The sequence below is a fragment of the Macrosteles quadrilineatus genome, unplaced genomic scaffold (assembly GCF_028750875.1).
Source record: "Macrosteles quadrilineatus isolate MER2022 unplaced genomic scaffold, UCM_ALF_1.0 Scaffold_7__1_contigs__length_78375512, whole genome shotgun sequence".
Classification (NCBI taxonomy): Eukaryota; Metazoa; Arthropoda; class Insecta; order Hemiptera; family Cicadellidae; genus Macrosteles; species Macrosteles quadrilineatus.
In genome coordinates, this window is record NW_026542600.1 from 48,429,837 (window position 1) to 48,455,871 (window position 26,035).

At 33.5% G+C, this 26,035-nt stretch overlaps 2 protein-coding genes across 2 annotated transcripts; one reads left to right on the forward strand and one right to left on the reverse strand.

Annotated features, from left to right (window-relative positions):
• Positions 1 to 12,243, forward strand: LOC128998780 (complex III assembly factor LYRM7-like). The gene is made up of 5 exons (XM_054425132.1): positions 1 to 194; positions 5,182 to 5,254; positions 8,148 to 8,218; positions 9,636 to 9,717; positions 10,990 to 12,243. The coding sequence occupies exons 1-5, from the start codon at positions 168 to 170 to the stop codon at positions 11,112 to 11,114; spliced, it is 378 nt and encodes a 125-aa protein (XP_054281107.1). The 5' UTR covers positions 1 to 167; the 3' UTR covers positions 11,115 to 12,243.
• Positions 12,197 to 25,041, reverse strand: LOC128998778 (signal recognition particle 19 kDa protein-like). The gene is made up of 4 exons (XM_054425131.1): positions 24,914 to 25,041; positions 21,186 to 21,442; positions 13,420 to 13,576; positions 12,197 to 12,287 (listed from the first exon to the last, which is right to left on the reverse strand). Exons 1-3 carry the CDS (start codon positions 24,967 to 24,969, stop codon positions 13,437 to 13,439), a joined length of 453 nt encoding a protein of 150 aa, XP_054281106.1. The 5' UTR covers positions 24,970 to 25,041; the 3' UTR covers positions 12,197 to 12,287; positions 13,420 to 13,436.
• Between the last annotated feature and the right edge of the window lie 994 nt (positions 25,042 to 26,035).

Below are 26,035 nucleotides of genomic sequence, written 5' to 3' on the forward strand. Positions count from 1 at the left end.
CAAAAACACACCAACCAGTCAAACCAAGCCTAACCTCAAACTCAAACTGCAACGCATAAACAACAAACACCGTTGAGTAATAACTGGTCCCTTACCAAATAAATCATTCCAATTTGGTTGAAAAAGTGTTCTCGTAAGAAAAGGTTCTATCCCTATAACAGTTCCTTATGATGACTTCCCATTTAAGGAGAGAGGTAAGAAGCATTTAATTAATAATACTACATTATCACAATAGGCTAGGTTTTATTAATAATTCCCATTTTTAACGTTCACCTAAAACAATGAAGATAACTGCTGATGTTGAGACCATGGTTTACTAGGACTGTCTAAAAGTAAAATACGTTTTGCATAAGGTAGGCCTAGTATGCATGGGCTTAGTAACAAAAACAAATTGTATTTAACTGTTTTGGTATGAATGATATATTTTTTTCCTTCAGTTACCTAACAATGTACATGTTCTCTCACTGATTTGAGAAAGCAAAGTGGCCTATTCGCTCATCAGTGAGACAATGTTAACATTGTCTCACTCTAATTTACTTTGTCTCACTCCAGATTTGCAACGTGAAGGCACGAAATAGTGAGCGCGTAACATGCAGGCAACATCATGCGCGCGAAATACGTTGGCAGCACTGGCTGTAAATCAGCTGGTCAGCTGTTGTACTGTTGTATTTGTCACTTCACATTAAATGTTATATTAAAAGTTCACTTCTGTGTAAAAATAGGTTATGTTTCTTCGCCAATTTATTTGTTTTATGGTAACTGTAGGAAAAGTATAATGTGCAACTCGAGTTCAAAGTACAATTGCCTCACTCGAGAAACCATTCCTCACTCACCTACGGCTTGTGAGTAAGGATTTCTCTCGAGTGAGTCAATTGCTCACTTTTCTCACTAGTTGCACAAATAACTATAAACCATTCTAAAGCTGACAAACAACATAGGTACTCTACCTATCATACCATAGAACCATTAGTGAAGCTTTGAACTTGCTATTAGGGATGAGTAAGTTATCGATAGCCTAGTCGATGTTTTCAGAAGTGAATCTTTTGAACAATTCATCAGTATTTCCAACAGGCAGGAAGTTGATTTGTGAGTTTGTATTGCTTAAAGCTGTAAATTGATTTTAAAAGACAAATTTTAAGATCAAGTAAAAACCAAAGGGAGCGTGTCTTGGGATAACACGCTTTTTGGAACGATGAATCAAACTTATGCTAACTGCAGCACTGCTTTCGTTCTATATTTAATTCTATTTGTCTATGGTTTGAGTCTTCTGTTTTTTTGCTCCTTCAGTAAGCTTCTCCAATTCAGTACAAATTTTTCAGGTAGGTAAAATGGTTTGCTTTTGTGTTTTTAGATGATCAACAGATATCACAAAACTAATATATTTGGTGTATAGGTACACATTATTTCTCTCATAAACACATTGCCTATAAAAACTTTATAGTCCAGGATATAGTATGCATAGAAAGGCTGACACAATTTTATTTCTGATTGTTGTTATAGGCACTATAGTGATCATGAAAACGCATTTTGTCGCCCCCCACCGTGGTCGACATTCCCGGGGGGTGGGGGGGAGATATGGTGGGGGCGCCGTTTACTAAAACGTGTATAACTCGAGAACCATTTGATATACCGGGTGTCCAAAACCACCCGTACACCCCTTTCAAAACGATGGAAACCATTTCTGACAAACAAAAAATAATAGAGAACTAACTATATTGGGCACGGTCTACCAAATGGTGATAATTTCAAATCCAAATTCATACCGGAAGTGGATTTTTCAGACCGGAAGTTGATTTTTTTAAATGTAAACTACCAATTTTGATTACAGAATCGGATTCTACGTTGAAAAATACTTAACTTTTGTCTATAACATTTTTTGAAGAAAACTTTTTTTCTACCTCTAATCCCCCATTAAAATCAATAATTTTTGGTCATTCTTCTGTCAAAGTTACTGGAAACAATAATAGAAAAAAACAAATAACAAAGATTACATAAAGACATGTGATAAATAGAATCAGCTGTACATTGTAAACACCTTAGCAATTGAGTAACAGCTGGTCTACACATTGCTTAATTATATTTAATTTTAAAAATAAATAATTTGTTCTTACATTTAAGGGGTCAAATGTAAAAATAAATTATAAAAAAAAATTAAACTTACCAATGTGTAGACCAGCGGTTACTTAATTGCTAAGGTGTTTAAAATAAACAGCTGATTCTACTCATCATATGTCTTTATGTAATCTTTGTTATTTGTTTTTCTCTATTATTGTTTCGAGTAATTTTGACAGATGAATGACCAAAAATTATTGACTTTAATGGGGGATTAGAGGTAGAAAACAAGTTTTTTCAAAAAATGTTTTAGACAAAAGTTAAGTATTTTTCAACGTAGAATCCGATTCTGTAATCAAAATTGGTAGTTTACATTTTAAAAAGTCAACTTCCGGTCTGAAAAAGCCACTTCCGGTGTGATTTTGGATTTGAAATTATCACCATTTGGTAGACCGTGCCCAATTTAGCTAGTTCTGTATTATTTTTTGTTTGTAAGAAAAGATTTCCATCGTTTTGAAAGGGGTGTACGGGTGGTTTTGGACACCCGGTAGAATAGTGCAACATGTGCCAGTTTACTCATAAAAATATGAACTTTAAAAGGGAATGTTGCTGGAAGTCAACAGTGCCGGAAGGTAAAATAATTTATACTTGTGCCGATAGGTCAAAAACTACAATGTTTGCAGTGTCTGTAGGTCAAAAATCCCAGTAAGTCAAATAATACAGTCCGTGCTAAAAACGTAGTCTATGTTAAAGTGATTGACGTATTGGGAATTTGACCTAATGCAACAGCAGTTTTGATATGACAAAATACGATAAATTACAAGTTCAGTTTCACTGAGTCAACAGTGCCGGAAGGTCAAAAGCCCTCGATTCAGTGTAAAGTAGACCTCCTGCAACGCTTATAGTACTAAAAATAGAGCTAAAATGATCAAATTTGGTACATAGCTTAGCTATTAATGCTTCTTGCCAACTGTTTGGTCAAAACTGTAAATAGGTATAGGTTATTTTTCGAATATAAGGTAATGAAAAACCTTTTGTCAAACTGTGTGGCATGAAATAGTAAGCGCGGAATCAGTTTACGTATTGGTCAGGGATGTTATGTCAATGGAAAAATTGATGCTAATAATTATATGCTACACATTCGTTTTTGAAAAGTGTATGGTACACTCTGGTTCGAGAGATATTTCACCTAAGAAGAGGTAACAATAACCTTGAGGACAATCTCAAAATTTCTGGTTATTATATACGTTTGTAAAAGGAGATTAATTTAATTTTAGAACTATATTATGAGTTATAATGTACACATAAACTGTGTACATATATTAAGCCTCGGAAGGGTTGAAACCTGTCAAAACTATCATCATATATATTAAAACGTAAAAATGGGTTTTTGTTTCACGATTCTGAATCAACCAGTCGACGGATTTTCATGATTTTTGTGTTGAAAGAAAGATAATTTTGAGAACTAGGGAATGTCAAAGCCATAACTATAAATAAGGGTCCCAGTGTTTAAGAAATTAAGTTTTAATTTTTAAAAAGTCTAGCAGCCGACGCTAACCTTCTAAGCTAGCTTTTAGTACAATATAATTTGCTTAACATAACAGCTGTTAACATTCAGCATTTGTGACACAAATTCAGCATTTGGAAACAAATTTAAAGACATATTTAGAGTTGACTTATTTATACTATGTGTAATGCTGACCATTGATACATTCAATTCTTCGGTATGAGGATGGTAGATTAATTAAATATGCATAGTAAAATAGTAGGATGTTCAAATTATTTAGTTTAAGCAATCTTTGTTATCATCGATTTGTTTTAGCCAATATAGTTTGTTTTAACTAACAGCTGGTTGAATGTAATATTATTCTATAGAACTATTAGGTTTTTAGCGAATTTCCCATATAGGGAATAAGCTATTACCGTAGTACTCATGGTAACACCTGGACCCGGGACCGATTTAATTTCTCGTTTTGAGGTCCCTAGAGGCCATAAACACCATCCGTTCAAATTCATATATACAGGGTGATCAACTCAAGGAGGCCACCATTGGGATATCGGAAACGGTAAATACATCGGTAACTTCTCTACAGGCCAGCTGGAAGCCCTGTATTATAAAGAAAAAAAACTGAAGTGCACATCTTTTTACATTTGTTGTAAAATTTCTGTGGATATACTAATTGCTTGCTTTTGATTCTGGTACATTTCTTTACTTTGTGGAACGTTATAATACTAGTACAATCAAATATTGTTTGAGGTGGAGGCTTTTATTTCGATATGGTTCGAGTGTTGGTCACAGTCAGATTGATGTCTGGTATACCACCGTGATTGCGTGGTAAATACCTCTGAAGAAAAATTAAAAAACTACGTTTAAATTTTTGCTTTTTACGTTACAGGCTGAAACATGAGAAAATATAGATTATTCTTCACTATCACGCACAGGTCACTGTGACCCATGTGATATTTATATTTTATATATGTATTGCTGCACAAATTTATTTTGTTATAAATAAAGAATTTCTCTCTCTCCCTCCCCCCCCCCCCTCTCTCTCTCTCTCTTTTACTTAAGATATGTGATGTCTTAAGATATTAAGATGTGATGTGATATGGCTCTGGTTCCTCCTCTTTATTGTTCAAGTCTTAAAAGAAATCCATTAAAACTCCTCTTAAAACTTCCAGGTGTTGACCCAAACAGTTGTATGTCATCTTAAGTGCGTTTGGCAGTTCTGGTAACACAAGGTAGACCTACACAACTGTGATAGCTGTAGACAGTCACTTGGAAATGCTTGGAAAAAACATCTAGATCTTGTACAAGGGAATCTCGAAGGTTGAATGTTTCCAGCAATTCCAGGCAGTCCAGCATACCATTCATATTCTTGTGCAAGAAGACGAGATCCATGATTCTTCTCCTGGACTCAAGATATTGTAGATATTTCATTATTCTATCCATAGATGAAAAATCTGTGGTTATCAGACGATATTAAAATCCATTCATTGGCCTTTAAAGCTCTTAGCTATTAATATTTTTACCTCCAAAACATTTTGTATAAAACTTTCCATGAACAATTATTGTTTATTTTACTATGCAAATATTTTTGACAAATATACAATTTATGTTGAACTTTTTAGGTTTTGAGAGCCTTCAAGGGATTACACAAAGCTAGAAAATCTGTCTTTGAGGGAGACGAACATGCACTCCAACGTAAGTTACTCTTTTCTATCTATAAGTCTCTTTTCATAATTTTTTTGGTACAACCAACGACACCTCTTTAATTAAACTGTTGATTATTTCTCAGTACTTTACTGTTGTACATTATATATAATATTAAAAATTAAACCAAAATCAAAATACACAGTTAATCAAAGCCAAAACATGAAGAGCCTGAAAATGCACGCATTGCTGAAAGCAATTCCTCGATTAAAGAGGATAAATTTGTCTTATTGTTCAATGGTAAGATAAAAAACCTAGATATTTTATATTTAAGAGAACTTACAACATCACTCCTTTTTTACTATTTCTAATGTTATTTGGACTCAACAATAAATTAAAATCAAATAACAGTAGGCCTAATGCACAAATGGTTCTCAATTATTTACAATTATTTACAAAATGGCCACTCAATAGTAGTCAATAGTAATGGAGGATAGTCTATGTACTTTAAAGAATTGTAAGAAAGGATATTTAATGAATGCTTGGGAAGAATTCTATATTTATAAGGAAACATGTAAAAATAGAAATAAGCTGATTAATGAACATGTAAATATCGACTCCAGTTGTTCTTATAAAAATGAATTGGCCGGTGATTCCAAATTCTTGTCATTCGCCTATTGGGTCTGATGATGATTGGAGTGTCCAATCGAAATCGATCACCTCTTACCATCTTTTTTGTATATTTACCGTCTTGTGAGTAACAGTATTTTTAAGTGTAAATATATGTTTTAAGTGTTATAAGACGTTTCTTTTATTTACTTTCCGTAAATTTAATAACACGTACAATGCTGATCAAGAAGTTATTTAATTATTTCCAATTAATTGATGTATAATGCATATATAATGTATTTAGAGTTGCCTTATCCCCTTTTAGTGGTTGTACACTATTGGTTTTAAACCATGATGTAGCTTAATCCGTCTAATTTAAGCAATACTGTTCACTGCTTGCTAACTTTCACCAATAGTGAGATGTGTTAGATGTGTAGTCTGCAAATTTGCAAATGGTTTCAGTAAAAAGATTTTGCCGCGTTTGATGGTCAAACATTTGATCAAATGCTGCTAGTTTCTAGGACAGCATTCATAGTGAATGCTACTACTGTAATATTCATACTTATTTTACAACACAATATTGTATATCTGTAGATCCAATCAATCAAGTTACAGAAGAAATTCAATTATTCCTACCCCATTTATCCAAATTGATTTTAAAAGACAAATTTTAAGATCAAGTAAAAACCAAAGCGTGTCTTGGGATAACACGCTGTTTGGAACGATGAATCAAACCCCTTTCCCCCCTTCTGCTACTGTTCTGTCTCTGAGATTAGCTGTGACATATAAAGTAACACATATCCTTTATATACAGTTTGTTGACTTTCTGTTCATTAAATTTCTAGTAAATTGTTCAGTAAAATTATAATTATTTATTTATTTTGCTGTAATTTTGTGTCTTTTGCTCAATTCCCAAGGCCTAACCCAGATATCTATACAACCAGAACTGAACCAACCCTAATTAATTTAGATAGATGGAGTTCTACAGTAGTAGGCTAATATAAGAGCTTATCAATGTGGGGTTTTTTTTGGAATGGCTGATTATGTTGATTCATAATACACCTGTTATAGACACCTTTATTTTTCTTAGGACGCTAGGCACATGCCCAGAATCGTTTTTCACGTTACTTCAGGCTAAACCTAGGGGTGTAAGCATTATCACTTAAATAAAAATCCATTGGTGATTTGGTGGGATTTGAACCCGGGATCTCAGGAACCGATGTCCCGCGCTCTAACCACTAGACCAGCTCGCTCCCTGTTGGGCACTAGGTATGATTGGTATTTATATTGGCCCCATGATACATGTGGCTCAATGCACTTGACACAACCAACTATTCAACACAGCACCAAGTGTAAAAGGGACGAAAGATGAGACAAATGTTTGAGATTTCTTCCAAACTTAGTTTTCATCACTCTTATTAAAAATACAGAGTTTCCTGTAGATAAACAGCCAAACTCCAGAAAAAGGTTTAATGGGTCAAAAACAAAATAAAGATAAAACAAGAATGTAGTTTTTTAAAAAAATCGCTTCGATAACTAGATATCCTCCATTTTGTATTTACAAATTTTATTTTTTATTTTTGCGTTATTCTGACCCATCTTTTTTAAACTTGGTATTTATTTTAAAGTAAAGAGACCTATGCTAGGAAAAAATGAGCTTGGTCCAATTCAACATCCCAAAAAGGCACCCATTTAAATATTTATAGTTAAAGCTAATGAAAAATAGTTGATTTTATGAAAATTGTCAAGTAGGTACAGTAGGCATACTTTTATTTAGCATGTTAAATTTCTAATCAAACTACACTAAGTTCTAAAAGATCAATTGAAGTATAACTGAAAAATAATGATTTTTAGTGGTCCAATAAGCCACCTTACTATCTTGGCCTTATTCTACCTCATTTTACAACTAAAAATTGTGATATTTCAGCTACTTCTAGTTTTGATCTTTTTAAACGCTGTGTAGTTTGATAGGAAAATGTACATGCTTTTAAAAGTGTTCTTGATGGTTTTTCATAAAATCAGTAATTTTTTGGTTGTTTGAATTGTTTATAAATGGCCATTATTTAGAAATTTTAAATTTGACTAAGTTAATTGTGTTTCTAAAATTGGTCTCTTTAACTTTAACATACATACCAAGTCCCATAAGGATCAGTTGAAAAAAAACTGTAAATATATATGGTTAACAAAGAGATTTTGGGAAACATTGCATTCTTGATTTTCTTTTTATTTGGACCCATAGAAACATTTTGTAAAGCTTAGCTATTTACTTATGGGACACTCTGCATAATACAAGTAACTGCTGAAAGAGAAGCCACTAAAATTATGTTGTTTTCAGTAACTCGAGCTAAGATCAATGAGGAGTATCAAAAAAACAAACATGTTGAAGATAAAACAAAAATAGAGGAGGTAAGCTTGTTAGATAATATTTGTCATGTGTTTGTATATGTATATGATTCAGCCAAAGAACACTTAACAAATTTGTATAGTCTACCCCCGGTGTATATACAGGGTGGCTGAGAAGTAACTTGCACCCCTCCCCCCCTTAACTTTTGAACCTTTTTTGAGATATTTGAAATCGGTTAGCGGCAACCATCTTAGAAATGAGGGGCTACAATAGCTCAAAATTTTCAAATGGCAAGTTTAGTCGAGTTTGGTATCATTTTACAGGTCTTGACAAAACTAAACAATTGACATAAAGAAAACCAAAATCGGACCACTAATAACAAAATGGTGCCCTAAAACGTAACAAATCCAAATAACTACGAGGGTGACTGAAAATTAACTTGCACCCCCTTACTTTTTAACTAGGTATTTCAAATATTTGAAATCGGTTTGCAGGAACCTATTTAGATATGAGGGGCTACAATAATGATGTTTAATTTTGACAATTTTGCCCTTAGGGTAGTGGGGGTAGCTCAAAATTTTAAAATAGGAAGTATGGTTGATTTTGGTATAATTTTACAGGTCTTGACAAAACTAAACAATTAACATCAATAAAATAGAAATTTGACCACTAATAACAAAATGGCAGTTAAAAATTACTTTTAATGACTATTAATTGTCTTAATAATTTTTAGCTGCCATTTTGTTATTAGTTGTCCGATTTCTATTTTCTTGATGTTAATTGTTTAGTTATGTCAAGACCTGTAAAATGATACAAAAATCGACCATACTTCCTACTTAAAAAATTTAAGCTACCCCCCCCCCCCCCCTAAGAGAAAAATTTTTGCGCAGTATAAAAACATAAAACACCTGTTTATTAAAGTATTTGATGAATTATTACTTACCGGTAAATAGCTAAATTTCGAGCACGCACAATGGACCTCACTGACATTCCACGCACATCTGACAAGGAACTGGTGCTCGACCAGCCATATAACGGCTAGAAACTTAAATTAAAAACCTTGCGACCGGCGCTACTTAACACAGTGGAGACAAAGTTTTAAAGCGTTATATATAATTTTACAGATTATCTATGGTATAATACTCAGGTTTATACGTTAGGATAAATAATGTTTTTGTTGTTGTTTTGATAAATAACGAGCAACTATATTTTATGGTTTAACATCAAATTAGGACAAACAGAGACAAACGGGACGTGCGATCGGCGCATCAATTCCGGAAGTTATATTTATTATAATACATATAAAAATTTTTTACTCAAAATAAGATACCCAGTCACAATGAACAGTGTATTCTGCCTTGTTTTCAATTAAATAGTTGTAACCAGATTCAATTAATTTCTCAACAAGGACAGTGATTGTCCCAAAAAATTATTCACCCATAACCATTGGGTTATTTAGTAGGTATTTTTTTTTTCCAGATGATAAAATTCTCCAAAGATGTTGAAACTGAGTTAAAAACAACTGTTGTCCAGGCTAGGGAAGTTGAACCTCTAAAATATGGTGAGTAAATACAGTAAAACCTTGATAGTTAAAAACTGAACGGTCAAGCAAATAAATTTGAGTTATGAAGAGGTCAGACTTATTGGAAGAAAAAGAAACCATCTGATTACAAAGAGTTCATTTTTTTTATATTTCAGGTCCTTTTTGTAATATTGTATGATGTTTGTATGCATCAAGGGCCTACAACTCTAATGTGTTGCAGAAATTGAAGTTTTATGTTTAAAACATGAGGATCGTTGTTGTGGACCAAACAATTGTTAAGGAGCGAGATAAGTTTAGATTTTTGTGTTTCATAACCTTATTTAATGATACTAGCCACTAATTGAAAAAGTTAGTTGTCATCCAAGTATTTTTTGTTTGACGGATAAGTTGCAGGGAATGACTGGATTCTTTATAACACCTGATCTTTGTGCAATGAGCAAACACTGCCGAATGATTGATAGAGCTCTTAACAAACACAAAAGCTACTGACTGGTTATAACTTTTAGACTAAGCTATGTGAAAAAAAATCATTAAACAATATTTTTCGGTCTTCAAGAAGAACTGGTAATATTGGAATTAATATTAATTTGAAATAACAACTTCACCAATATTTCTGAATTTTTAATTTTTATGAGGCCTTTCGCCAGCTATGCTGGCATCATCAGACATCTCGAGTGAGGCAATTGCACTTTGCACTCGAGTTGCACATTATATTTTTCCTAAAGTTACCATAAAACAAATAAATTGGTAAAGAAACGTGACATATTTTTACATAGAACATGTGATGTGTCTGATGATGCCAGCATAGCTGGCAAAAGGCCTCATGAAAATTAAAAATTCAGAAATATTGGTGAAGTTGTTATATCAAATTAATAATAATATTTTTCGGTTTCAAAGTGGTGGCCAATATCTCTCTGACGAGGTGTTAACAAAATGTTATCCTTCATTTTCGTTTTATTTTAGCCCATAAAACCTATTACTAATTTTTTTGTACTTACTTACCGGACACCCTGTATGTTTTTATTAATCTAAATTAATATTATTTCATTTAATTATTAACTTAAATCGTCCTACTATACATCAAAATATTGGACAGGGGCTTAAAATAGAAATTTAACAACTTATAAATACTGGAATCTACATATTTTTTAACTTAAAGCATTCCTAGGTGACTGTACCTTGATTTTATTTTGTAACATTTCTATCGGTTTTTAGATGAATTTAACAAAATAATTGTGTATGATTGCTAACTAGTTAGTACATGTTTAATTATTAACTTTTGAATTTCAGAGGTTCGATTCAGAGATGAAACAGTGAGGATGGATAACAAGCCATATCAGGATGTACCAGAAGAAATTCTCATGGCAAACATGAAAAAAGGAGGAAAAAAATGTGGAGACGTGAAAAAAACTTGAAGACCGAAAAACTAATCAGAGTGATTTATTAAAGGTCCAATGATCAAAACTGGTCCTAGTTGTCCTAAATCATGGGCTTTTAGTGATTCATTCTGGTTATAGAATCAGTTGGTCTTAGTCAGTAACAAAGCTACACATGTATTTACCTTTAAATACAGCCTTTGGTATTTCTGCATAGTTGAAATATAATCTTGTTCCTGTTAGGAACGTACTAGGCAGTCACTAGAATTAATTTAATGTGTGCATATTTTATCCTCATAGGTAGCAGCAGCCGCAGAGTATTTTTTTTGCGGCTGTTGTTTTGTAATTGGCAACTCAATGCACACGTTTAGTATTTTTGTTTAATGATGATTAACATTAAAGGTTGACTGATTGATTAGTTTGGAAGCAACTTATTGTGCATTTTTTGTTACAAGTCTACAGTTTTACAATAGAATTTCATATCATCTACCTGTTTCTGTATTATAGTGTTGACTATTGATGTAAATAGATATTTCGTCCCCATTTAAATTTTCTTAATTTTTAGAATCATAATAGACATAGTTGAATTGATCCACTGACATTGAGCTGATGTAAGCTGTTGGTTGTTGGTTTCTAACGAATTCGCCATATTTTTTACCAAGTCAAACTGATAGAACAACTTATTGTAGCTTTTATGTCACATAAACTGTACAAAAATAGTAACAAAAACCAAAGAATAAAATAGAATTTAAGGCTGTAGTCCACTTCATGAATGGCTCAATCAGTGGCAGGTTCCAAGGGAGGGTCTACCCTGGTAATATAAATTTAAACATAAAATTTTTCATAAAAACCTAACAAAGGTTTCTGGATACAGTTCTAGACGTTAAAAATGGTTTTAAAAATAGCAAATTTTCAGCAGGAGAACCACCTGACCTCCCTTCTGGTGTGATTCACCCCCATTAGCACCCTCTTACTTAGAACCACCCCTGGGATCATTCAACTATTTTCTTTTCTAATAGAAAATAGGCTACCTGGTACATATGGTCACCTGGACTATATGGATGGTATTTCTGATCTAGTATCCAAAATAAAATTACCATAGGTAATAAAGAATAATCATCTATCACATGTATTTTTTTATTTAACTGTAATAAATTCTATTATTTGAGCTGGTATTTTCTTCTTTTTCCCATGCAACTTAAAAATTAGGACCTGAAAAAATAATTAAATTAGTCGTACATTTTCAAATTTTAGTTTAACCCTTAATAGGTATTTCACAATATTTGCTTACACAATGGCAATACACTGCACAGCTGGAATTTTAATAAAATCAGGTTCAAAGGGCATGGGTACAAGTCTAATTGTCACATGAAATATCTGGGGTTCAAAATGGTGAAAGACGGGATGGGGGTTGGTGCTTCCAATCCTTTTGGTCCAGCTTAAATATAATTTTTTTTTATTTACTACTACAGTCCAACTATCCAAATCAATTAGGACCGGGCCTCATTCAAATGGTTAAAAATCTAGATTATTGGACTTTTAAAGAATAGGCTTACTTTCAAGGATAGTAATTGGCAGTTGGCATATGGCTCAACCTTCACATAACTAATACAATACTACAATAGACTTGCTGCATGATGGAAACAATTAGCACACATTAAAATATATAACAGATTACCATAGTCTACAAAAAAACCAAAGAAGGCGTTTTCAAAGTGATGTCAGTGTATGTTGATGTGTACAAAGCTACAGACCACACCTATGGTCCGACTTTGATTAAATCTGGTATGTGGATACTATAAATATAAAATATACTCCATAGTATCCCCTTTTTTATTGTTTTGCAATCTTGATTTTTAATGGTGATTTTCCCATGAAATAACAGGAAATCATATTTTCACAAAAACAGCCTGATTGATTTGGATTAACCTTAATATGTTATGCTCCTTAGCTCCTTTTGACTCTAAACAAAATGGTACAGCTCCCAGTGATGTAAAAATTACAGTTCAAAAGTGTTTGCAACTTTTGTGATTTTCCCCATAAATTTGATTAGTCCCATGACAGGGGTTGTTGACAAGCTAATGGGAAAAGAAAAAGTATTTGTCAGATTGCTGCCACCATGGTACCATTTATTTCTGCTTAAGGTAATACAGTTAATTGGACATCTGGATGATTGGAGTTCAGATAATTGGGGTTCTACTACACATTGTTTTTATTGTAACACACTTTATGCTGTTCCCAGTCAAAGTAGTATAAAGTATCATAAAACTTGGCTTCGGCTATTTTTTACCATCTTTGGGCCTAATTCTTATTAATCATAGACATATTTTGTTTAAAAGCTGACCTTAATGTAGGTTATGTTCATCTTCTTCCTTTCCCCTTCTTTTTTGAGCCTCCACTTTGTCCACTCCCCTGAGCTCCTGGGTCTCCTCCTCCTTGTTTGCCTGATCTACTCTTCAGCTTAGGAATCATTGATCCCAGATATAACATCACAGAATCACCTGCCACAATATAAACATTTGCTTGATTATTATCAAGTTAGCTTTCAATTTATTTATTTTATTTCCAACATATTACTCCAATTACAAAATATTCATATGTTGGTTACGTTCTTAGGGCAAAGACGCAATGGCTTGAAACAACTAGAGAACATTACAGTAAAAATACAGTTAACATAACAATATAAATAACATGAACAACAACAAATAATAACTAACATTTTTTTAAATTGTGATTTACTAAAAACATGAATGAGCATGATATGCAGTGTACAAGAGAAATACATTTGAAGGTAACAAACAGGATAACAACTGGACTTATGATGAAAAATGACAAAGGATCTGATATTAGCGAATTTCCCAATAGGGAAGTAGCTATAACCGTAGTTCTCATGGTATGGCTTGAGCCTGGGACCAATTTACTTTTTCATTTTGATGTCCCCAGAGGCCAAAAACACTATTCGTTCAAATTTATATATATGTGTATATATATATGTATATATATATATGTGTGTGTGTCCGTAAACGCAATAACTTGAGTAATTTTTGTCCTGATAACTTGATGAAATTTGGTTTAAGTGTGGTATAGGTGTAATGCGGGAAATTGAATGAGTTCGGGAACCAGCATGATCGGACCATGGGAACGGGGTTTTACAGGGGGTTTTATGGGGTAAAAATTGGTTTTTCTCATATTTGACCCTCAAAACACAAAATTTTCCAATTTATCTCTAAACCTTTTTAAAGACCTTGAAAAAAACAAATAATTTAGTATACCAAAGTGTTTCTGTACGGTTATTGGTAACGGAGAAAATTTAAAAAGTTGTAAATTTAAAATTCTCATGTTATTCTTATGGAGGATATTGTAAAATGTTGTAGTTTGCTTGTTTATGGATATATTTTGATCAAAATTGGCAAATTTATTTATTTTATACTAAGCTATTGATATTTTACTAAAAAAAACACAATTAGTTTCCTTGTAGCAGCAAACCTAAGTACTTTTTAACCCTACTGCTATTTAAATAGATTTAATTGAAAATCAATTCAGACAAAAGGGAAATTCGCTTTGTCGGCAGGTTTGCTGCAGCGGGGGTATTAGTAATTAAATTCATTCTTATAGCCCCTGGACTACGAATATATGACTTTCTAGGCTATGGCTTACATTAGTCAGTAGTCCAAAATATGTCAACATTTCTAGTTATTTGTGCAACTAGTGAGCAAAGGGAGCAATTAACTCACTCGAGAGAAATACTTACTCACGAGCCGTAGGCAAGTGAGGAATGGTTTCTCGAGTGAGGCAATTGCACTTTGCACTCGAGTTGCACATTATATTTTTCCTACAGTTACCATAAAACAAATAAATTGGTAAAGAAACGTGACATATTTTTACATAGAAGTGAACTTTTAATACGACATTTAATGTGAAGTGACAAATACAACAGTACAACAGCTGACCAGCTGATTTAAAGCCAGTGCTGCCAACGTATTTTGCGCACATACGACCTTGTCTGCATGTTACGCGCTCACTATTTCGTGCCTTCATGTTGCAAATCTGGAGTGAGACAAAGTAATTAGAGTGAGACAATGTTAACATTGTCTCACTGATGAGCGAATTGGCCACTTTGCTTTCTCAAATCAGTGAGAGAACATGTACATTGTTAGGTAACTGTAGGAAAAATCATTTATATTTACATGTTTTGTTGCAATGCAATGTTATCAGGTCTTAAATATGTCAACTTTAAATTATTGAAATGTAAATTATTTAATTCTAGAGGTAAAAGTTCATTTACATCGCCAAATAGGGCAGTATGAGTAAGTAGTTAGGGTATATTGTAAGGTGGGAGACCCTTACCGATACCTCCACTAATTGATTTATTCGGACGTTATTAAGAATTTTTTTTACTCCTATTTTTTCATGTATCCAGAGGTAATACTTAGCAACATCAGTTTTTTATTTAGGGCACTTAAGGCCCAAGGTCAAATTAACACGAGTGGCCCAGCGATTTCGGTGAAATTGTGAACACCTCCCTTTAAGAGAGACCATTATCCAGGGCCGGATTTCCCAATAGGCCCGGGCCTATGGGCCCAAGCTCCCAGAGGGCGCATGGGCCAGAGGATTTTTTTTTAAATATCTAAAAATAAAAACAAATTGTCTTAATGTAGTTGATTTTAAAAAAAATTTCTGGCTAACAAACATTCTGATTCTGAAGTTCATAGGAAGAAATAAATGTTAGAAAATTTAAACTATTTGTCTGAATTATTACGCATCAATTTCGTTACAACATTGGTAATACGGCAGTAGGCTGTAGGGATGTTTAAGAGAGCCTGAGCGGTACGCATTGCATTGCCACTATGCTGGCTCGTCGGCGCTACTGATCGGAGATCGGAGTGATTAGGGGCGCATGCGTGCTAGACTGTTACCACCATCACCTCACAAAACAACAGTTATTAACTTATGGTCCATTTAGTTCACAACAATCTGCAGGATCAAGTTAAAATATATAATACTGTGTTGTATATTTAAAAACGATGAATTTATCTTTAAAATTAACAAAAAATATTTATCTCAGTTTGCAATAGGTTTTAGAAAAATTTAAAAACCCTCCAAAGCACGATTAATGCTGTCATTTTCTCCTCAGACCTAAGGATCAGTGTGGTTGGCCAGAATAATGCTGTTTTGCTTTGGAAATATAACATAGATGCAGTACCACCATCGATTAAATATAACTCAAGTCGACTTCATTGTTAATTCAAATTTTTTCATGTCTAGGTGACACTGGACGTTAGTTTTGACGTAATTTTGTTTCTATTATTTTAGGGTTAATTCTATGATGTGTGTTTTTAATTTATTTTAATACCTATAACCAGGAGTCAACCTATTGTTTATAATTAGATCGTTTTATTTTGGATAAACTATGGTTAAATAACAAGAATTGTTTTTAGCTAATCCATAATGATGACAAATCTACTAAAGGAGTAAGTTTAATCTATGGTACACGTACTGTATGTAGTTCATGTTTTTAGGCCTGAAATTCATATTAATGGCCATGTTTTTTTGCAGGAATTCTCGGTGGGTTGAGTTGTTTTGTTTCAATCCCACAAACGTGAGCATTTACTAAAAGCATAAAATTGCTAAAAGTGTTTAAGACGGCATTTTGTTAAGGCTAAACAAGTCATTCTTCAAAAACTTGCAATGATAAAATTCACACGAGGAGTGGTATTCAAGCAATTAACTTAGGCCTATGGCCATGATATAGTTGTTATTAAAGGTTTGAAGGAAAGTAACTGTGACCAGACTAGGGGGTGGAAAATTATTTGGGCCTAGGGGCGCCAAAATGCTAAACCCGGCCCTGTCATTATCATTGCGACCTGCGATTGCTGCAAAACCGCCGTGAACATCTCCCGTGATCCCAGAACAATATCATCACCCCCTGCTATTGCCGTGAAACTGTGAACATCTCCCGCAGTCACGGGGACATCATTCAATCCAATCCTTAATTCTAACTTCTTTATTCATTATTTTGTACAATATTTATATATACAGGGTTAGAGACCCATTGAGTGACCTCTCATTTTGAAGGTCCTGGTAAAAGAAAACTAACAACGCAAACTAGGGGTCTCTATCTCAATCCAGTAAAAAATGGCAGCCAATTGAAATTCTCAGAAGTGAAATTTAACTTACTAACTTACAGCTTTCCAAGTCTGGAGACCCCCTCTAAATTTTGTAACGGCTAGGAAAACTAAACTCTGCACACCTTTATGGCATGTTATAAAGTACTTTTTGATCCTAATTACTACTTGTTTCCCCAACCCAAAATGGGGGATTGTGGGAAACTCAAAATTTTTAAATATTAAGCCCCATGGAGTGACCCCCCCCCCACCCTCATTTTGAAGGTCGTAATAAAATAAAACTAACAACGCAAACTAGAGGTCTCTATCTTAACACAGTAAAATATGGCAGCCAATTGAATATAAAATTGTAAGTTAATTCTGATTTCTAAAGATTTCAATCATCTGCCATTTTTTAGTGGACCCAGATGAGATAGTGGAGTTTGCGTTCTTAGTTTTATTTTATCAGGACCTTCAAAATGAGGGGTCAATCGATGGGTCTACCGTTAAAAAATTTTGAGTTTCCCCCAAAATCCCCCATTTTGGGGATGTACACCAAGTGGCGGTTATACCCAAAAAGCACTTCATAACATGCCATAAAGGTGTGCCAAGTATAGTTTTTCTAGTATGAGCCGTTAAATAATTAACAGGGGATCTCCAGACTTTTTACTAATATACATCGAATACTGTCAGGTTGTAAAACAACTCAAACTAGCCTAGGTGACAATCTCATCCACTCTATGCAGGAGACTGTAAAGTTACACAGTTGTTAATGTATTCATTATGACTGTGATGGGTGGAAAAAATCGTCAAAAGAATATGGAGCTTTTTTAATAATATATTATTTTAATCTTTTTTTAATTTGTTTTGGTTACTTCTTTATTTTTTTTGGAATTGTATTTAAATATCTTTGACCGATGTAGGAAGGTTTCTTTTCAAAAAATTTTGTTTGATGTTTATATGTTATTATGGAGTCTTTATGAAGAGTATTGTATTTATGAAGGGTTGAAATATCATATATAATACGCTAAGTCGATTTTTGTAAACAGAACTCCTCCCTCATTTTTGGACCGATTTTAATTATTAAAGAGTCAAAAAATGGCCCTGATCTGTAGTTTTGCAAAGTGTTTTTTTCATTTTTTGAAATCTTTATTAGTTTGGGCAGGATCTTCCATCAAAGTTGGATTTTCTCCCATAAGATTAACATGGGGGAATCTAAATATTTAATTGGAAACTTTGTCTCCGCTAATTTAAGAGAACTGCTGGGCGTAGAAACTTGGTAGAGGTGTCCAAAGAAATGTCTTGGTCTGTAGACGAGTTATCAAAAGAAAAACGAAGTAAATTCCCTTAGGGCTCTGCAACAGAAGCCTTTAAAGATCCCTCCACAGATTTGTTTACATTTTGACCATGTGGATAATAATTTTCAATGAAACAGCTGTTGATTTTTAAATTGTATTTTAAACAACACACATTTATTTGGAGTTACTGAACTGATCAAAAAAAGTATTTGCCATGTTATTTTCTGATTTTAAAATTGTTTTTCTTATGTTTTCTGTATCATGTCATGCTTTGCAATATAAAGTTCCATTACGAAATCAGTGGAAAATCTGTGGATGTTCACAGTAACTCTAACAAATGATTTCTTATTGAACTATAATATTTATTTTACGGGTTGGTGTCTGCCTTTTTCAACACTTTTGCCTATATTTTATCATATTATTCTAGACAGATCATCATCGGTTCACGAGATTATTGTCATACATGTTTTCAATCATTGCAAATATTCAATAGTGTAATACATACAATACACAATAATACAGAAGTATCTTATTAGCTTTAACAGTAACCCCACAGCCAATTTCTCAAAACTATGCTAGAGGGTTATTCATTGAAGTAGCCTATGATATGAACTGACGTGACGTGACGAAGGAAAAATCAAACTTACACTGTAACGGATGGACCTCACTTTGCAGTTAGAACGTGTCTTCTCAACAAACAGATATTTTTTCTCTAATAAAATCATAGATTAATCTTTATTACGCTGATCAAATCGCGGAAGTTTTTAACTACAAAAGATCCACCAATACAATTTTAAAACTATTTAAAGGTTCTTTCAAAAGAAGAGATATACCAGTTAACATATTAATAATAACTCCGATGACGTACGGTATGGGAAATATTTTATTCATTGAATGGTCAACCAAATTTGGCAACTAACGCAATCAATATCATTATTGCTTTTACACTTATCACTCTTTAAACAATGCTAAATGCTCAAAATATGTATAATTTTACTCAATTTATCACAGTTAGATGAATTAAAATAAGCCTTGAAAGTAAACGTTGATTACGACGGGTTTCGCCTAGTAATCTGAATTACCGCTATCCCAATTCCTGGGAAATCGTGAAATCTCCCACAATCACGGGACATCTTGATCGTTCACTGCAATCGTAGCTAAAAATTAATTTTAGGAAATAAAAGTTCATATTTTGTTCTAAAAAAATTGTTTGGGTACAAAACGCAGCAGCCCCCTTTTAAGGCCCCCCAATAGAAGCAACCTTGCACTTAGGCTACGGCCACACGGGCGTTTTTTCACGCGGTAAAATGTAGCTTATTTTCACGCTGCTTGAATTCCTGCTGTTGTATGCCACACGTGCGTTTTTTTCACGCAGTAAAATATAGCTTGTTCTCACGCCGGTTAAAGTCCAGGAGCGGCAAAATGCAGTGGGAACCCGCAGTTGATTCACGAATTCACGTAATTATGTTATATATCTTCCTCATGGCCGGAATAGTAACCTTGTTTCTGACTTGTGAACAAGAAATATGAATGGTATATTGATTTCGATACGAAAACAATACTAAAATTATTTTATTTTGTTAACCATTCATTTAATTATTTACATTTAGTATATTTTTATTTTATTATTTATTATTATTTTTATTTTTATTTACCAACGGCAATACACCAATTTACAAAGATAATCAGAGGTTTGACAGCTTCAACAGTGAATGTTTGTGCTTATGACTAGATTAACAATAATAAAACCAAAATTGATAACAATAATAGACAATGAAATGCGTAACAATAATATAAAAAAATATAAAAAATCATATAAAAAAATGAATATAATATATTAATTTCGATACGAAAACAACAATAAAATTATTTTATTTTGTTAACCTTTCATTTAATTATACACATTTAGTGTAAAAATAAATATAATATATTAATTTCGATATGAAAACAACACTAAAATTATTTTATTTTGACATTTAGTATAAAAAAATAAATAGCCTATAATATAAATATTTTTATGACAAGATTTTCATCAGATCTTTGAATATTCTAACATTTTTTAATCCAACTAAATACCTTTCCTTTTAGTAACAAAATATTAAGTGGTCCAGTAAGGTCGACCTATGTTTAAGATAAAACGTGTAGGTCTACTGTGTAATTGGCTAGACCCAAAAATATTTTACGCTATCCTGGACAAAATTAGATACATTTATATTTATTTTAACTTGCTAGGACGACTCGATCAAAGTTGCGTGTTGCTCCCGCCCGTGTGGCCAGGGACAGAGCATGAAAACAAGCTTCAAAAATGCACCCCAGTCCATTCTTCTGCGGGCCCGCGGCGGTCGATTTTGAAGACGCGCCTAATCTGCGTGAAAACACACTCCGTGTGGCATACCTCATTATACATTTAATGCTGCCCATATTTCTCACGTTTTTTCACGCTGCGTTCTTGCGTGAAAAAACGCCCGTGTGGCCGTAGCCTTAGGGACAGATTGACAATCACAACCACCGCAATTCCATAGCTGCGATGCATGTCAGGCTGTTCTACGAATCGGCTCATACAGAAGTACTGGCACTGACATTTTAAGGTCACTTCCTAGAATAAGAATGGCCTTCAGGCATCGACATATCATTAATGAGCTAAAGGATCCTACTAATTAATTAGGCTTATTTAAAAATAAGAAACTTCCATGGATTATAATACTTACGTGTCTTAAAATCCTCATTGACAGGAGTTCCATCCTCGTTTTTCAACTGAACTCGGATACGACCTCTATATAGCATTTCTTTACTTCTCTCTCGACTATAGATTTTGTTTTCAACACCAATTTTAAGCCCCGCAGCCAGTAAAACATCTTTAATTTCCTGGTGTGTTGGATTGTCCACAGCCTTCTCACGGGGAATTTTCCGTCCCTCTGCAAGTGTCTTCTTACTGTTGATGTAAGCAGGGTAGATGCAAATCCAGCTGCAATAAAAATTTAAATATATTTGTATATACGCTATTACTAGATATATATATATATATAACCAGCTTAAGAAGACATTCTAAAATAATACTTTGTCTCAGCTTGGTAACAAAATCTCTGTTGTTCACAACACAACTCTATACAGGAAATGATAAACAAAAAGCGAGACATATTTATGCATAAGAAACACACAATAGTATGTTTTAAATCCTTTACTAGGTATGAAAATAATAGTTGAAGCAATATAGCTTAGTATTTTGTTGTTGTTGTTACTAGAACTAGAGAGTTTTTTTTTTCAACTACACTGACCCCAATAGTGTTTCCATTGGAATTTTTAATAGTCATAGTCATATAATCTCTATTCAAGAGTACAACATGTTGCACCAGAATGGTGTTATACAATTAAATTATATTGTTAAAACTAACCAAATATAAAAAGGCTAAACTAGAATACAAAAACTGATAACCTTCAAATTTACAACACAGTCAACCAACAAATTGGATAACATACAAGTTTTAGTTTTTTTAAATTTATTATTTTTGTCTGTTATTTGTAAAATATTATCAGGCAGAAGGTAATCCCAGCATATGAAGAATTTTAAGTTGTGATTTGAAAAACTGATTTTATGTCTGTGCCTTTGCCCCATACCTGTGGCATGCGCCCAAAGTCTCGCCAAAATGTAACGCTTATCTGGTCGGCAAAGTTTTTGCCACCCGGTAAAGCATTTTACACTTAAATTTGTCCAGATAACTCAGCAATCCAGAGTTTGTTTTTAGTTGTTGGTCAAGGCTTTGACCCGTGACGTTTAGGACAATCTCCCACAATTAACGCAAACGGTCTCATCATAGCCCAAATAACCAAAAATAAGAGTCACAATGTATTAAGATAACTTAAATTGGATTGTGAATTGGATTGAAAATTAAAGTACCGATATTCCTAATTACTATCAGAGAAATGACGTAACTACCCAACGGTCGTTGGACGGATAATCGAAAGGGTCGGATTAATCGAGGGTCGGGCCCAACAGTCGTTAGCGCGGAAGCAAGGGCTATCCCGCCATTAGTCGGAGGAATAAAGTGACTCCCCAATTGTCGTTGGACAGATAATCGGTAAGAGTCGGATTAATCCAGGTTCGGTCCCAACAGTTGTTGGATGGATAATAATAATAAAGCTTTAAGTAATACAATTATAGAAAAAAATTATTTATAAAATGTGGACATCAAAACTTAAATCACTTATTGTTAATTAAAGAAAAACAGTTTGCTTAAGCTCGTGAAGAAATATACACACCCAAGAGAAGACCAAAACTTCTGTGAGTGGGTGGGAGTCTCAACTTATACTTAACAACAACAAAATTTCTCTGAAAAGGATAACAAAATGAATTATAAATTAAATTAAACCTTTAGTCCAAAATTTTTGTGGAAAAGAAAACAAAGAAAAACAAAATTCACCATTAGAAGTGAAACGAAAGTAGGCCTACGTAACTATAATAATGAGAAAATTTTAAGAAGTTGAAGGAAACAATGAAAACACAGACTCTGAAATACAGATACTTACAAAGATAATGAAAATACAAATAATCGAATGGGTTGTGAACTGTAAGGTCGATCCCAACGGTCGTTGGACGGAAAATCAAATGGGTTGTAAACTGTGAGGTCGGTCCCAACGGTCGTTGGATCGGAAGTGAGGGCTATCCCGAGGGTAATAGGTAAGGATAGGGTTACTTCCCAACGGTCGTTGGATGGAAATCGAATGGGTCATTAAATCTAAAGTCGGTCCCAACAGTCTTTGGTTTGGATAGTAAGAATATCAAGTTTTGAAAATTGTTCTTTAACTGGAGTTCTTCAATCTTGAATGTTTAACATGATGCAAAGTGCTTGGTTTTTAAATGATAATATTTGTTCCAAATTTTCTGGAGAGGTTGCTCCATATAAAGTTATGCCAAAAGAGATGTGACAGTGAATAAACACAAAGTAAATTATTTTTAATGGTTCCAAAGGACATAATTATAATTTTCAACACTAAAAGAAGGTACCTTTACTGTACTGTATTTAGTTTTGTTTTTTTGTTTACAAAAGAAATAATATTTTTCCTAATACTGCATGGAAATGATCACATTGCCACACCTATAAACAGTACGCAAAATAGCTCATTCGCGCTTCATTCAAATTCTATTACTAGCGTTTGCCAGTGGAAATGACTATTCCCCCTTGCTAAATCAACTGATTTCACTGTTGGCGTTCCTATAAAACACATTCGGTAAGCAAACAAAATAACCTCAAAAAACATAGCATTACCTAAATAGTGTTTTATATACTACTAAAACATTAATCTGTCTGTTATGATAGGTTAATTATTATGGTGGTAGAAAAAATCTTGGGTGTATTACGAGCACAAACAGTTACTGCCGCTCTCCAAATGTATGGTCACACTCAGTTAATGCTTTATGGCAACAGGTCTAGAAAGCGTAGGGAGTTTTGAATGGTTATTTCTTAACTTAAATGTAACGTTAAATCTGGTTACGGTATCCATATAACTTTATAAAGGAAATTTCTAAAAACTTATTATTAAGAATTGTTTGATATATTTCACATAAAAACAACTGCAGGTTAAACACTACAACACATGTTAGTGTTAGCATGATTGAGCCTAATTGCTGAAGTATCACCAGGTTGGATCAGTCATTTTAATTTCATAATTCTCTTGGTAGCCAATTGGTCTTAAAATTTGTTCATTTTAATTAAATGAATAGCCTAAATAAACATGTCACTCATTTCTTGTTTAAGTAAGTTAGTTTCCTTAAGATCTATTGCCCTATTAATGGCCATTAATTCAATAAATGAACATTATAGGCTATAGAAGTAAATTTTATTGATCGAGACTCAGTTCTATCCAAATATTGCTTACAATGGTTAGAAGCGGTAGCAAGTATTTATAGGGGACAGTAACTTAACTTTAACTTTATGTATTTAATAATTATTTTAGTGGAAACTTCTAAAAGAAAATGCATGGTAAGATTTGTCAGAAAAGTGCCATCATGGCATTGTAAATTAAATATTTGTTGAGAAAATTAATCAAATGAAGAACTTCCAACAAAAAACAGCAAATGAAAGATTTTCTTGGTATGCTATAGCCTATTACTTTTGCTAAGTCAGGCATAATTGGTTATTTTATATTTGGCATTAAACATATAGCATAATTGGTTAGTATAGCGCCTAAATGACCAATGGTGGTGTAGGCCTGTACTAGCAATCTATTTAATAAAACAGGCATATTAAAAAGACAAAAAGGTAAGGAATTTACCTATAAGAATAAACAGCTTTTGATAGCTCAAGAAGGCCATTTGTGAGGTTATGGCAGATCAGTTTCTGAAGTATATTAATTGCTGACTCTTATTTTTTAATTTTTATTACCTCTTATAGTTTAAAGCTTAAACAATATGGTGTGCTAAGTAAATCATTCAACTCACCGTTCACGATCACTATGTTTTTTCTCTAAAGCCCACTTTGAAATTGATGTAGCCATATTTTGTTTACTGAAATGTTATTATATTTTTTTTTATTGACAACTAGACAACAGTGCTCAGTGCTGTTGATAGTTGATGTCTGCTTTCGACGTGTGAAATAACAGTGTTGCCACTAACACATTAAAATAGTAAAAAAAAATGGCAAGGCATACTGTATACAGTGATGTTTTAATAATTGTTTATTTATGTGACTGTCTACCCCATTGGGAGTATGGAAAAACGACAGTTTCTTTTAAACAGAAGCAGACCAGATTCCTCAAATTTAGTAAATGTGCTGGGGCCTGGGGATTGAACCAGTCTTCCCACTGAATTATTTATTTCCAATAACTCAATAACTCGTTTATTGAACCAAGAAGATACAATTACATGTATAGGTTTGGTCAAAATAATATTATCCATACGAACGTAAAGTAATAATTCTTAATCTTATTACCTTATTACATCCTCCTCGGCCTGATACCAACAAAGCTGGATAGGCTGCGTCAAGAATATTTACAATAAAAAATAAAACTTATATTTACAGTATGTACAGGCCTCCATTTACTGACGGATTTTTGTATGGTCATTAAGACGAAAAAATAAATAAACTTAAATTGCGGTGGATTTAAAGGCCTGTGAGGTCAACCTAAAAGAACTCCTAGAGAGAGCAGTAAGGCCGAGCTTTCAACCAACACTTTTTTAAGAGGTTGGCGCCCTCTTTAACCTTGCATTTGCCCGTCCACATAGGCTATAGATCTGTGCGTGGAACGTATCCAGCAAAGCAAGGAGTGAGCCGGTATAGTACAAAGGTGAACTGTACTGATAAAAGTTTGTGGCAGTGACTAGGATCCGAACCCACGACACTGCTGCCTTGGGCCCGAAGTCCGCGACGCTACCAACTGAGCCACCGACACACCAAACTTAAACCTGGCTTGTAACTGATTGTGGTTCAAATGCCTAACAGCAACCGGCAACTTATTGGTCAGTCTGAGGGCCATGACTATTGACTGGAAAAGCGTCTTTTGTCCTGCTGAGCCTTACAATAGGGTACATCAATCGTGATTTTTGCGCCTGGTGTTATGCGCA

What these genes read in the sequence shown, in the direction of transcription:
- LOC128998780 (XM_054425132.1), top strand. Translation starts at nt 168, where the DNA reads ATGATGACTTCCCATTTAAGGAGAGAG. An exon ending in AGACGAACATGCACTCCAAC is followed by an intron (nt 5,255 to 8,147) that starts GTAAGTTACTCT and finishes TGTTGTTTTCAG; the next exon opens with TAACTCGAGCTAAGATCAAT. An exon ending in ATAAAACAAAAATAGAGGAG is followed by an intron (nt 8,219 to 9,635) that starts GTAAGCTTGTTA and finishes TTTTTTTTCCAG; the next exon opens with ATGATAAAATTCTCCAAAGA.
- LOC128998778 (XM_054425131.1), bottom strand. Translation starts at nt 24,969, where the DNA reads ATGGCTACATCAATTTCAAAGTGGGCTTTAGAGAAAAAACATAGTGAT. An exon ending in AAACATAGTGATCGTGAACG is followed by an intron (nt 21,443 to 24,913) that starts GTGAGTTGAATG and finishes TTTTTATTGCAG; the next exon opens with CTGGATTTGCATCTACCCTG. An exon ending in CAATGAGGATTTTAAGACAC is followed by an intron (nt 13,577 to 21,185) that starts GTAAGTATTATA and finishes ATATTGTGGCAG; the next exon opens with GTGATTCTGTGATGTTATAT.